This window comes from Acartia tonsa, chromosome 4 (assembly GCF_053477335.1).
Source record: "Acartia tonsa isolate MP-2025a chromosome 4, ASM5347733v1, whole genome shotgun sequence".
NCBI lineage: Eukaryota > Metazoa > Arthropoda > Copepoda > Calanoida > Acartiidae > Acartia > Acartia tonsa.
The window spans coordinates 9,390,717-9,404,345 of NC_137263.1; the positions used below are offsets into that span (position 1 = coordinate 9,390,717).

Below are 13,629 nucleotides of genomic sequence, written 5' to 3' on the forward strand. Positions count from 1 at the left end.
GATATTATAATTTTGCTTAATTGATTAAACACTTATTATATACTCCATGAAATACACTGGTCTGCATACGAAAACGCTCACAACCAAAAAATACATATTTGATCACTAAATTAACTTTTACTAAAATAAATTCCAAAGTTAAAAAGAAAGATTTATTTCTAATGCAGCTGCCAAAAAGCTCTTCATAATCCAAGTTAAAAGCTGTTTTATACAATCTTGGTTAAACTTCATAAACATATACCATAGCTATGCTGTAATATAGCCTAAGATTTACCTAGGTTCCTTATGGTAAGGGAATGGATTCAGCGTTTCAGTGAAGTAAACAGAATCCATTATTATTTTCTGTACACCTTATATTAACATCTTTTAGACAACCAACCCTTTTTCTTTTACCTGACTGTGTATGGTACTAAACTGCATGATTATGAGATTCAATACATTATCCCATTCTAATATTATTGATGTTATTCTTTCAACAGAAAAGTGGATGGCAATATAAATTCGAACCTCGTTGTAAAAATGGTTAAAATCTTTATTTCTTGTAATTCAAATAACACTAACAATACAAAATAAGGATGACAAAGTCTATGAAAGCGAAGGTCTTAAATCAGACGGTAGTAAACTCGTAGAGTGTCAAAACTTAAAAAATAGAATCTTGATTTATAAGTCTAAACAAAAGTGTCAAAAAAGACAGCACGTATGAACGATTATACAATTGCTACGCCTTCTAAATCGTACCAAATTGTTGAAGAAATCATCATACAAAGTTTGAAAACAATAAGATCTATCCTTTACGTAAGGATGGACGTACAAACCGACGCTATTTACAAAAAAGTTTCACTTTTAAAAATTCACCCATTAAAAATTAGTTAAACGCCCATAGACTTAACAATTCAAATTAAACATGAAACAAAACAACATGAAAAAAATATCCATGTTCAATTTATCAAACCACCATTTAATACACCTCTTTTACATAGACATATTCTTGATAAATGAAAGCCTACAAATTTGACTTCTGGTTTTTGATTTTTTGGCAAGCGAGTCTCATTATTTCATCTTTATATGGACGAGAGAGATTTGGATGAGAACTAATATTACAAGCATAGCTACATCCAAAGTAGCGAGGCTGTTTTCAAATATTGTTTTAAACAATTTATGCAATGGCGTGCAGAGGATTTAGGCGAAGCGCAAACAAAAATTTTGACACCCCCCATTAAAGAGGGGTGCATGAGCTTTTAGGTTGGTGTTTTACCAACAAGAGAGGTGTATTTTTAGTGTTAGGGGGGAAGATAAACACCAGGTGTCCACGCTCTAGCTTGAAGGAAAAGAAAGTTTTCCAGTATAAAGATATTTCATTAAAACCCCATTTAAATTTAAGAAGGGTATAGCTTTATTTACCTTGACACCCCCTTTGGTGTTATTAGAGGGTTGTATTAAGGTCAAGGGGGGTGTAGAATGGTGTAGGCGTTTGGATACACCCCCCTTTACACTCCTTCTGCTCGCCTCTGGTTGTATGTGTGTATAAAGGAAAACAAAATTATGGAAAGAAGAAGTGAAAAGTAGAGCGTGTTTATTGAAGAAGACACACCGATACGAAAGTCTTGTAAAGTAGCGCCGTAACAATAGTTTAATTTTGATTGCATTTTATAATAACCATAATTATTATTTTAATTGAGAAGGAATATATGTATTTAATTATTGATGAAAAATACATATACAAAAATATATAAAGAGTTCTATATTTTTAAGAAGCTTAACATAGGTCCATGTGGTTTTGGGCTATTTTTCTAGCCCATACCCACCCCTTCGAATAAAGAGCCCCTAGATGTCAGGGGCACAGTTGCTATATAATGATTACATATATTTTTTTTTCTTTTACATTATGTACTTTGCTCACACGTCCTATCCTTTTAATTCATTTAATGCAATTATCAATAAACTATCTGAACTAAGATAATGAAAATTGTATAAATCAAAAGTAAAAAGTAAAGAAACTTACAGATATTGAAAATGTCGTCTGCATTTGACTTTTCTTTAAAAAAATTGCATTATTTATAGACATATCATTTATTACTTTTGTAATGGTCCCATTTTCTTTGAATTAATCATATTTTTTTATTGCCCGCATTTTTTTATTGTCAACCTGGATGTAATATTGTTGCCAGGGAATGTCAGCGTACAGGTAGGTGAAAATTTCTCAAATTTTTTTTTGAGGTTTTTTGTCTCCCCCCCCCCCCCCCTTCACTCAATGACTATCTTAAATCGTGTGCACGCCAGTGGCTGTAAGTAAACTGATTAGCTAAATTGTAAGAAGGTTCATGTTTGAAATCTGATTACCTTCTAATTTTGGGCCTAATTGTAAAAACAAATCATTTTGCCACAAACTTTTTTGTCAGTTATTTCCTTTAGATAAAGTATCCCCGCTCTCTATATAACTTCTAAATTACGCCTTAAAAACAAACCCTTTCTTGCAAAATGTACAACCTATAAGCCCAAGACTCACGACAGAATCCTAAGGTTTATCACATTTATCCCAGCCAATACCTTGTAAATTTAAAGGTCATTTAATAACATAACAAATGAAAACTATGGACTTTTTAAAATTAATATTAAGAACTGGATCTCATTCCAGAAATATTCCTTTTCATCTTATGGTTCAATATTATTCTTATACGTGAAAATAACATAGCGATTATAACCACATCAAGTTAATTTAAGTTCTAGAAATTTTAACATCAAAATGTAAGAAAAACCTAGGGTTTTAAAAGGTAAAATTTGTGATGTTGTGTTTTGTGATTTAGACAATGATGTATGTGGCAAGGTTGAAGATGTGAAGACTTTGATGTCCATAATTTATACCTTTTTCTTTCCACAAATCTGCATAAAATGGTTTCATCACGCAATCATATTATCTATCCATCTCTCTATCTATCTATCATCTACTTTGTATGTATTTGATGTCTATAAAAATTTTCCCATGCCTAGTTCTAATTTTATTTTATAGGCTCTCTTCAATGTTACGCTTTTATTTAATAGTGAAGCTACTCTGTAATTCCATATGTTCGTGTATCCACCTTTCTGTATCTTTAATCTAAAAATGGAAACGTATTTTTATTGCCTGCAAAATATTGATCCAAATATTTTGGTGATAATTACCAGGACAATCAAGTATCTAGCCAAAAACGCACATAGTTATGTCCGACTGTTATGTTGCGTAGGCGAAGTAATTAGCTGCTATTAAAGATGGATTACTGAAATTCTTAGTGAAGATTCCTATATTGCATCTACCCTTTAAATTACTTTGATTGCCTTTCTTCCAATACGGCCTGGTTCCAATAACTAGAAAACATGTGGTTGTTTGGTTGTTTATGTCTTTTTTTAACGTCTAAGCTGCGTAACTGATGGATGTTATTATCTTTATTTACCTTTTTAACCTTTTCATTTTTTAAAACTGTAAATTCTCTAAAATTGATTTGTTTTTTTCCTTGTAACAAAATTCAATAGAATAACTTTATTTGATAGTTGACCATCAACATCCCCCCCGCTTCCCCCCCCCCCTTCTATAAACATATTTATATCCCTATGGGAGTCCACAAAACCTAACTAACCCCAACAATGAGATTTGTTTTAAAAATTTAAATTAAGACTGTTAGAGGTTATTGCGTATTTTTTACCTACAAATTAGAGCAAGAGGCTTTAAAAATAAATGTGCGGACTTTGCTTAAAATAATTTGACGGGGAAAAAATGCTTCAAATGAGACATTCAAATATTAATCGACCAAAAAGCTGTAAGTTCCTGATAAATGAAGTAAGAGTAATAATTGTAGAAATGCTACCCTTTAAAAGTCGCAACCAAACATTTAAAATAATGTATGTATAATTATCATGTATTAAGTCTAGCAATGTTTTTTTTTACAGCAAACGCTCTGACCGGAATTCTAGGTATACAGAAAAACAGCTGTTACAGGGTCTATATGGGAAAGGTCAGGTCTTTTTCAAAGTAAAAATCAAAGACAGTGTAGATAATTTCAGAAACTTAGAAAAGGAAAAAAAACTTAACAAAAACTCTAAAATAACTTTATTGTTAAGTATATAAGATATGTTCGAAAAGAGAATTATATGCACTTCTAGCAGAATATATGCATACATATTTTGGTCTTTATAATGCCTTATACTTTTCTTAAAGGGACTGAGAACAATAATTCTCATCTGATTGTCAAACCTTAACATTATCTTATTCATAATAACTAAAAGATAAAACAAAAGATAATTCTACTAAAGCTTCATATTTTTGTTAATAGGACGTCTTTGGTTGATCTACATAGCTAAAGGAGCCATGAAAATGTGTTTCCATCCAGAATTTTAATTTTAAAAAGTTACTTCCTAGTCCCTTAAAAAAGAAAGGATTTAAAAGAAATGAAAATCAACAAGAATGTTAGAATCCAAAGTTACCGGGTTTATGGATGCATGTTTGTATTTGTATACATATGTATATTTGTAAGCACTTGCTATGTAAGTAAGGCAGGGCTTGTATTTGTACATAGAAGTTGTTAAAAATTTTGTCACATATATTTTAGTTATAAAAAATATATTTCTAATATTTGTAATTATGTGATTTAAGTTGATACCTAGTTAACTTGTGAACTTGAAATTCATAGAAAAAAGGAACATACCAAATTTAATTGTTTTTGACCCAAAACCAAGTTTTGTCAGTTTTTTCAACCAGAATATCTTATTAAAATATAGTTAATAAAGCTTTTAAGAGAAAAGTAGTTTTTTTAATACCGAAAAAAAACGATTATTAACTGATACTTTTTTTAAGCAAACCTGAAATTCAAAACCAAATTTTTAGTTCTGATAGGATCTCCTTAAAATCTCAAAAACGGCTTTATAAATTGGGTTTATTTTGTTTTTAAAATTAATTTGGTATTTGTTAAAGATGTCCAATTCTGTGCGGACAGCTGGAGACTGGATGACATTGTTTACAGGATCCAGGGGAGAGCGAGGTGGTACAGGGGGACCTCCAGGTTCTGGGGGCAACTTGTCTCTCACTTCCAGATACTCTCCACCTGCAGATTATTCCAGGTAATTTTTTATGTGAAAACTTCTGTTGAATTAGAAAAGGCTTAACCTTAGCGTTAGGGAGGAAAGTTGGAGGATACCTCTCCCTCCTCTCTTGATTTTCATTTTTTTGTAAAAAGAAAATAGAAGGGAAAACAAAATATTGTACTGTAAATTACACCGGTACCCAAAGTCTTATATCCGTATTATCTTATTCATTGGCCCAAAGATTTTTTGTATTTCTATTGAATTTAAGTGGTTGTTCGTTCCAAACTAGAAGTGACAAACTTTTTAAATAATAATTTAAATCAACACAGGAGGAAATTTTATTTATTATCATGGGATCTCTTGTGTTTACTAATATCCCTTCATTTTTTATGATTACCAGTTCATATTGGTAAAATTAAAGTAAGTTGTAAAATGCATTAAATTTCCATTAAGCCATATGGACTAAAAATCTTTTCAACTTTAAAGGGTTATGGGATTCCACTTTTTCTTTAAACTTTTCAATTGTTTTTAGATATACATCCCGAGACACGAGATATGAAGAATATAGCAGCCCCAGTTATTCCTCCAGATACTCCAGGTCAGGACTCTCATCAAGATCTGGAATGACATCCCCAACGACAACAACAAGAGTATCATCACCACCCTCATCAAGACGGATCTATCCATCACACTCATTGGCAAGTTACAGGTCAATAAACATTTTAAAAAAGATATTTATCTAAGACCCAAGAAGACTGTAGTCTATCCGCCTGTCTTAGGGGTGGCGAAGAGTTTGAATCTCGGCCCAAACCTCAATTTAATTAAAGAGTTTTTGCTTCTATATCTAATGCGCAACATTCAAAACAAGAATAGACACAATGCCTCAGCCAAAAAACAGACCCAACTTACAACCACCTCCATAGGTTTTTAACAAAAGTAGTCTTATTTAATGTTTTTTTATTTTAAAGCTTTGTGTGATGAAATCTAGATTTATTTTAAAGCAACGCATTTCTATTTTACATATCTCCGTGATTATAGATATTTATCAGAAGACACAGATAGAAAGATATCTCGACACAGAGACCAAATATCTCCTCAAACCTCGAGTTCTGGTAATGCAAATGATCAGGCAAATTTTCATAGCAAAATAAACTTAAATGCTTTCATTAGTTTTTATAAATTTATAATCATATAAATTACCACTTCATTAAAATTTCATTTGATGTTCCATTTTCACATACAATTATCATATTTAGAAACCTTACAAATATTTACAAATCACAAATTATCTAAGAAATCTTGGGCATAACAAAAATATCCAGGCAACACGGTCGAAATCTTAGTGCCTAAGTGAACCTTTCCAAAAAATATAGGATTCAATTGGTTTAGTAGTTATCGCAATCTTAATTCTGCCTCGAATTAACTATTGATTTTTTTTATTTTATTAAATCAAATATGTGAGAAGAGAAATATTATGAATTATGAAGAATTCAGAGACAGAGGCAGACAGGCAGAGTCATGGCAGGAAACCTGGAATGCTGGTATTGAACCAGGAAATCACTTTTTATCAACAAACCATTTATAGAAAAGTTTCCCTGTATTGTTTTATCATTAGGATTGTAAACTCTCTCAATTTTTTTAACTGTCTTTTCACTTGAGGTTATGTTGGGTTAGTCATGCTAAGGCATGATTCATAAATGTCCAAACAACAAATAATATTTGTAGTGCTATACTAAGAAGGTTGTTCTTGTTGTAGTGTAGTTTCGTTATCTAACAATGATGACAATATCCAAAATTAGCAAAGCACATGGCTGGAAAACGAACAAAGTGAGTTATATTGTTCATGAAAAAGAGAGAAAGAATCTTTATATGGGTATATATTGTTATTTTTTATAGCATCACCGATAGACCAACAGATCTAGTAATCTTACTTGATGCTTATTTGTAGATGAAAAATTAAGTTTTGAAAAAAAGTGACTTGACCCAGGGAGCTGTGATGATCCGTAGACGTGGTAGAGCTGCCAACACAAGTGATGAAGAGTCTAGTGATGATAATGATAATCATGAGGATAATAACAATAGTAGACAAGATCCTACCACCCAATCATCACAACCTCCTAGAGACCCTCTGGAGGTGAGTTTTTAATTTTAAACAATATTAAAGAAAAATTAAATTCCAGTTATATCTTTTTAGAAAATAATGATGGCAGCATTTATAAAAGCGAACCTTAACACATTGGATATCGACAATCGTGCATGTTAATAGTATATATTACAAAGGAAAACCATATAACGTGAAAATGATGTCAAAATATCTATAATACCAGCCATTCAGACTTGGTAACGATTATTGAGTTGCTACGCTATCTAAATTATACCCAACTATTTTAGGAATCATCATGCAATGTTTAAAATTGAAAAGACAACACTAACATGCCTAAATGTATTTTTACCTTTCTGCAACGGAATGGGGCGGACCAACTATAATTCTAGAAAAGAATAATATGATGGGAAATTAGAAAACTTATTCATCCCCGTTTATGCTTAGGTTGAAGAGGAGGAGTTGACCCAGAAACTACAAACAGCTGCATTTCTAATGAGTTTACCAGAGGTAAGCTTTTATTGCAAGACATCAGCCAGTTATTATTTCAGCATTTCACTGGATTCTTTTATTTGCTTTAACTATATTCTAAATGTGATTTTTGGCTTACATTTAAGATTCTCTATATTAATGAGGAATTTTTTCTTCTTTCTTTTTTGTTGCTACTAAACATCTGCTCCAAAATTCACTTTGTCCGTTTGTCAAAAAAAATTATTTTAAGTGCCTCGCTACTTATAAGTGTTGTCATTCTTGTTAAGGAAGAAAGTATACGAAAGCGCCTGCTGGAAGTTAGGCAGATGAGAGAGAACCCGGAGTTCTTTAAGCTGGAGAATACCAGGGGATTTAAATTCAATAACATCTCCTCCCAGCTTGCCAAACCAAACACTGCCAGGATTGAGGAGGAAAAAATCTTGCTTTTGGTAATTTTTTTTAGCTTGGGTAATCTATAACTTTAGTATGTCCGTCTATGTGTCTGTCAACATAAGTTACTAAAAAACGCTTAGATGTTCACGCTTTTTGACATTCTTACATTTTTAGAACTTGATAATAGAGTTGCTTCGCTAATAATATTGTACCTTGTTGTCCTAAGTATCATCATTACCAAAATCCAATGCATAAGATAACTTTACATTATGCAAAAAAATTATTGTTTAAAAGTTTTTAAAAACAGCATGTTTTAAATAGCAACAATTATAGAGTTTCTACGCTTTCTAAAATATTCCAAACTGTTACAGAAATCTTTAAGCAAAGTTTGAAATCGATGGACAACACTAACATGTCAAAATTTTAGAGCTATCCATTAAGTACGGACGGACCGATCCTAGTTATAGAAAAGCTTTGCCTTTAATAATTGTATGTATAAAAGAAAGACCTGAGCAAAACTGTTGATGCTTAACCCATGTTTTGGTTAATGGTGTGCCTTTATACTTACTAAAATGTATTTTTTCACTTTAGCAAACATTAAATTTTACATATGTTAAAAAAACACTCCTCTTTTATATAATTATTTGCCGGTTTCCCTCTTATGGACAAAAAACGAACCTTTTGAAAGAAAAAAATGTATTTTTGATTCTATATTTTGTTGAAGTAACATTGTCGAATCCACATATACATTATACATTGCATTATAAAAATTTTGGTTCACTTAACTCTTAAGAAATTTGAATTCATTTATTCTGGCTGTACTTTGTTTGCTTGATTAATATGTGTTTTATTGGTCTTATAAGGGAAGCTTCCAATTGCGTAGCAATGTTAGAATTTTTTTACAAATATTATCAACCCCCCCCCCCCCCCAAAAAAAAACATATATAAAAAATTCAGAGTTGGAGTCAAAAACTACCTAAAGACTTGGGGCGCAACCGCTAATATATGTATAGGTACAATATCAATTTACAGTAACTGAAAAATCATTCCTTTAACAAAAAAGTCGATCAAGCAGAAATTTCTTTTAAAGTAAAAACATTTTCCTTTTAGGTTAAAAACTGTTTTTAACGGATAAAAATACTGAAATCACAAATAAAAAGCTGTACCTTATATTGAAATACAGTGTGTTTTTTTTATGAGCACTTTTTTGAAAGCAATTTTACCCCACTTATAGTTATCAGAATTTAATGATTAATGGCTTATTTTCTTCGTTTTTTAAGGGAAATTATGAAACAACAAAAAAAATTACAGTTTTTGTTGAAAAAGTACAGTAAAGTTGAAAATTAAAAACTTAGGTGTCAACATCTAAAAATGGTTTTAGCGCATTTTTCTTATGCCCAAATAATCAACCTTTTGCAAGAATTGCTGCTAAACACTTCAAAGTTGAGATATAGAGCTAAAAATGTATACAGATACTATTAGGGACATGTACTAGAACATATCAAAGTTTGAAGGTCATATCTCAACCAGGGAGGGAGTACTGGCCCCCCAAAGTCGACTACAGAAAATCCATTTTTTTAAGAAAAATGCGCTAAAACCATTTTTATATGTTGATACCTAAGTTTTTAATTTTCAACTTTACTGTACTGTTTTGTTGTTTCATAATTTCCCTTAAAAAACGAAGAAAATAAGCCATTAATCATTAAATTCTGATAACTATAAGTGGGGTAAAATTGCTTTCAAAAAAGTGCTCATAAAAAAAACACACTTTAGTTTTGCTCTTTTCAAAAAACTTATTAATCAATAAACCTCATTTACATTATCAAAATTGTTTTTTAAACGATTTTGGAAATATGCTATATGTTATTTAATTTAAATACTTAGATCTACTATATTTTGGTATTGGCTTGATTATTTATTAGTGACTCAAGTTTGTCTATTAATAATCATGGTTAAAAGATGGTTAGTTTCAATGGGCAGAGTTTTTTTAAGTGGCTTGATTGCAGGTTCAAAATTTGCAATTTTTAGCTTGAAAAAAAAAATAAATTGTTTTAGACAAAACAAACTGCAAGACTTTAGAAAAGTGGCCTTAGAATATTTCAGATTAAAATAAAACATTTTGTTTCAGAGATTAAATTCTCGGGGTATTACTGAAGTAGAACAAACGGACGTTCTGGTAAGTTTATTTCTTAGTAGCAGAGTTACTGTTTAACTCACTTTGTCCGTCTGTCTGTTTTTAAGGATGGGGGGGGGGGGGAGGTGATTCTAGGATATAAACTGAAATTCATACCTATGGAAACCTATTCTAAAATTTCAATGTTTGGATACGCCTCCAGGATTCTGGAGGGACAGAATGAAGGTACTATAGAAATATGATAAGACATTTATGTAATGTTTAGGTACACCTCCAGGAGATGGGGAGGGACAGAATGGAGGTACTTGAGAAATATAATATGACAAGTATGTAATCTTAAGGTACGCCTCCTGGAAAACTGGAATAACAGAATGGAGGTACTAGAGAAAAATAATGTAACAAGTAAAGTAATAATGTTAATGTACGCCTCCTGGAGATATGGAAGGCCAGAATGGAGGTACTAGAGAAATGTGATATGACAAGTATGTAATGTTCAGGTACGCATCCAGGAGATATGGAGGGACAGAATAGAGGCTCTTGAGAATTATGATATGACAAGTATTCAATGTTTAGATACGCCTCCAGGAGTCTGGAGGGACAGAATGGAGGTACTATAGAAATATAATATGACAAGTATTTAATGTTTAGGTACGCCTCCAGGAGATCTGGAGGGACAGAATGGAGGTACTAGAGAAATATGATATTAGAATTATGTAATATACCTAACAAGTATAGTAATAATGTTTAGGTACGCCTCCTGGAGATATGGAAGGCCAGAATGGAGGTACTAGAGACATGTGATATAAGAATTATGTAATGTTTAGGTACGCCTCCAGGAGATCTGGAGGGACAGAATGGAGGAACTGGAGAAAGGAGTTAACAAACTTGAACAGGAATATGAACACCACCTAACTGAGACAAGGTAATATTATCATTCACTAACATTTTCTTTAAAGGAGGAGTTTCTTCTAGGGATTATTCATTTTCATTTTATCCTTCTCAAAAAAAGCTTTGACGTCCTTGCTCCCCGTGACTTGTAAGAAGCATTTCTAAATGATAGCCAAAAATAATTGATAAATGTTTATTCCAGCACAGAGACATCAGAACTTGATGGTTCTATCCGTGGTAAGCAGGCACAGGTAGCAAAACTCCAGGAAGAAATTCTGGTACTCAGCATCAAGAAGGATAAGGTTTCTGAAGACATGGAAAAGGTATTGTTGAATCAATTTTATGTGGGATTTATAAGTTATAGCAATACGGATAGAGTCATCCAAAGCTATATTAATTAACTTGACCAATTTATAAGAAGTGTGTTTATTGGGTAAAATGCAACAATAAAATGCAACAATTTTATTAACTCACAATTAAAAAGTCTTATATTTTTATGCAATGTAATTAGAAACCATTACTTTGTAACGCTATTCTCATAATGATTGGAAATCAACACCTAATTTAAAAAAAAACAACTAATTCCAGGTAACCAGCACGCACCAGACGAAGCTGGATGAGCTGAAGGAGGAGCTGCGCGCTATCCAGAACAAGAGCTCTGAGTACTCTGTGCTGTGTGTCGCCAGCAAGAAGGAGAGTTGCCTCCCGGAGGATGAAAGATCGGAAATAGAATCTGAATTAGAGTGTCCTGTCTGTCTGGGTATTGTTTTTATGCTTGAATATGTTGTTTATTTTCATCCGTTTCTATGGAATTCAATTTATATTTCAAAATCATTAAAAATTATGAAGTAAAACTTTTCCTTGAAATTTTTTAAAAATCTTGTTAAAATATTTCAAACACAATACCAAAATCGTACTTCTTTCTCCTGTCACTAATGTTGTCAGCTTGCTATTTTCTCCACTGCTTATCTAGATAATTGTCCTTGTTTTTTTTATAGAAATATCCCGGCCTCCGATCTACCAATGCGAGGAGGGACACATCATCTGCTCAAGTTGTAAACCATTACTTAAGGTAGCTGGTTGAACATGCTCAGTCATACCTGGAATCATTTTGTCAACGTTTGTCATATAATCCGGGTGACTAGGGCAAAATACGAAGCGCATCCACTCGTTGTCGGGAAGGTGATAGTTTCGAAGTTCATACCAACAATATGACTTAACTAAAGACATTGAAAATGATTCTTAGTGCTGCTATGCCAGGTGCGCCACATTAATAGTTAGAGTAGGGATAATGCCTCAGCCCAAACAAACGCAACCATGCATAATTAGGTCGTGCAATTTTGCTGTTTTAGAGATCTATAGTAAAATACAGACTATTGAACATTTAGACCCCTTAAAAGTTAGTAAAAGATTATATATGGCAAAAAAAACTATTATTTTAGGCGTGCAGTCTGTGTGAGAGTAAATATTCAGATCCTCCCATAAGATGCAGATTTGCTGAAAAATTGGCAGATAAATATTTCAAAAATGAAGATGATTAATTTTCCATAACGGCTATAAATCCAATTTATTTCCGTTTGATAAAACCGGTTTTTTAACGTAGAAGAAAAAAAATTTCTATTATATTTTTATCCAAAACTATTATGGAAACTCAATTAGAAAATGGAATCATACATTTAAAGGACTCTTCATAAAATAACTGCCTTTTATATTATTTGAGTACAATTTTTAAAAGCTTCAATAAAATTATGTAACATTTGCTTTACTTAATTATGTAAAATACTAAATCATGAAAAAACTGTAATCCTAATCATGAAAAACCTAAATCCGTATCATAAAAAAACTGTAATGCTAAATCATGAAAAACTGTAATATTAAATCATAAAAAACTGTAATATTAAGTCATGAAAAAACTGTAATACTGAATCATGAAAAAACTGTAATATTAATCATGAAAAACAGTAATTATTAATCATGAAAAACAGTAATAATAAATCATGAAAAAAATGGAATATCTAAAAAGTTTTAATATTTATCATTAAAACTGTATTGCTTAGTTATAGCGTTTGTAATTTTGGTCATTGCTGACTTCTAATATTCATTAAACAAAAGCTCAAAATCTATCTAAAATCTTAAAACATATATAAATAAGACAGCACAATTTTATTTTATTAATTATTGTAAAGCGTCATATTTTGTAATAACTCATAAATTTTAATAACTTATGTATAATAAATATATATTACAAGAATATCCTTTGTTTTTTTGTTTTGTTTATTAAGATCTTTATAAATACAGGACCAATTCATTTTAAGAAAGCTTTACATAGGTCCTGTGATGATTTCATGCTACTTTATTTAATAAATTTAAGGCTTGAGATGGTTTTAAGCTATTTTCTTCCCATACTCTACCCCTTTGAATATAGTTACAACGAGCCGCTAAAATTAATATAATATTTCAGTTCAGGCGCGTCTCTCTTTTGGACTGTGGAGTCCATAGAATACGGCCACCCTGCTCCTCCATGAATTCCTTTTTTTGGCAAGTGCTTCAGCTTCTCCCCATGTTAATTCCAACTTAAAGAGGTCCTTTT

General features: G+C 31.6%; 1 protein-coding gene across 1 annotated transcript; it reads left to right on the forward strand.

The window, feature by feature from the left end:
* The first annotated feature begins 4,941 nt into the window (after positions 1 to 4,941).
* Positions 4,942 to 13,290, forward strand: LOC145318320 (uncharacterized). The gene is made up of 13 exons (XM_080159624.1): positions 4,942 to 5,088; positions 5,585 to 5,761; positions 6,091 to 6,181; positions 6,540 to 6,649; positions 7,027 to 7,186; positions 7,601 to 7,663; positions 7,912 to 8,073; positions 10,146 to 10,193; positions 10,976 to 11,073; positions 11,242 to 11,362; positions 11,628 to 11,799; positions 12,038 to 12,111; positions 12,482 to 13,290. Exons 1-13 carry the CDS (start codon positions 4,943 to 4,945, stop codon positions 12,578 to 12,580), a joined length of 1,521 nt encoding a protein of 506 aa, XP_080015750.1. The 5' UTR covers position 4,942; the 3' UTR covers positions 12,581 to 13,290.
* The last annotated feature ends 339 nt before the right edge of the window (positions 13,291 to 13,629 follow it).

Coding starts and splice junctions, on each gene's coding strand:
- LOC145318320 (XM_080159624.1), top strand. CDS start 4,943: ATGTCCAATTCTGTGCGGACAGCTGGAGACTGGATGACATTGTTTACA. Junction 11,074..11,241: donor CACCACCTAACTGAGACAAG/GTAATATTATCA, acceptor TGTTTATTCCAG/CACAGAGACATCAGAACTTG. Junction 11,363..11,627: donor TTTCTGAAGACATGGAAAAG/GTATTGTTGAAT, acceptor AACTAATTCCAG/GTAACCAGCACGCACCAGAC.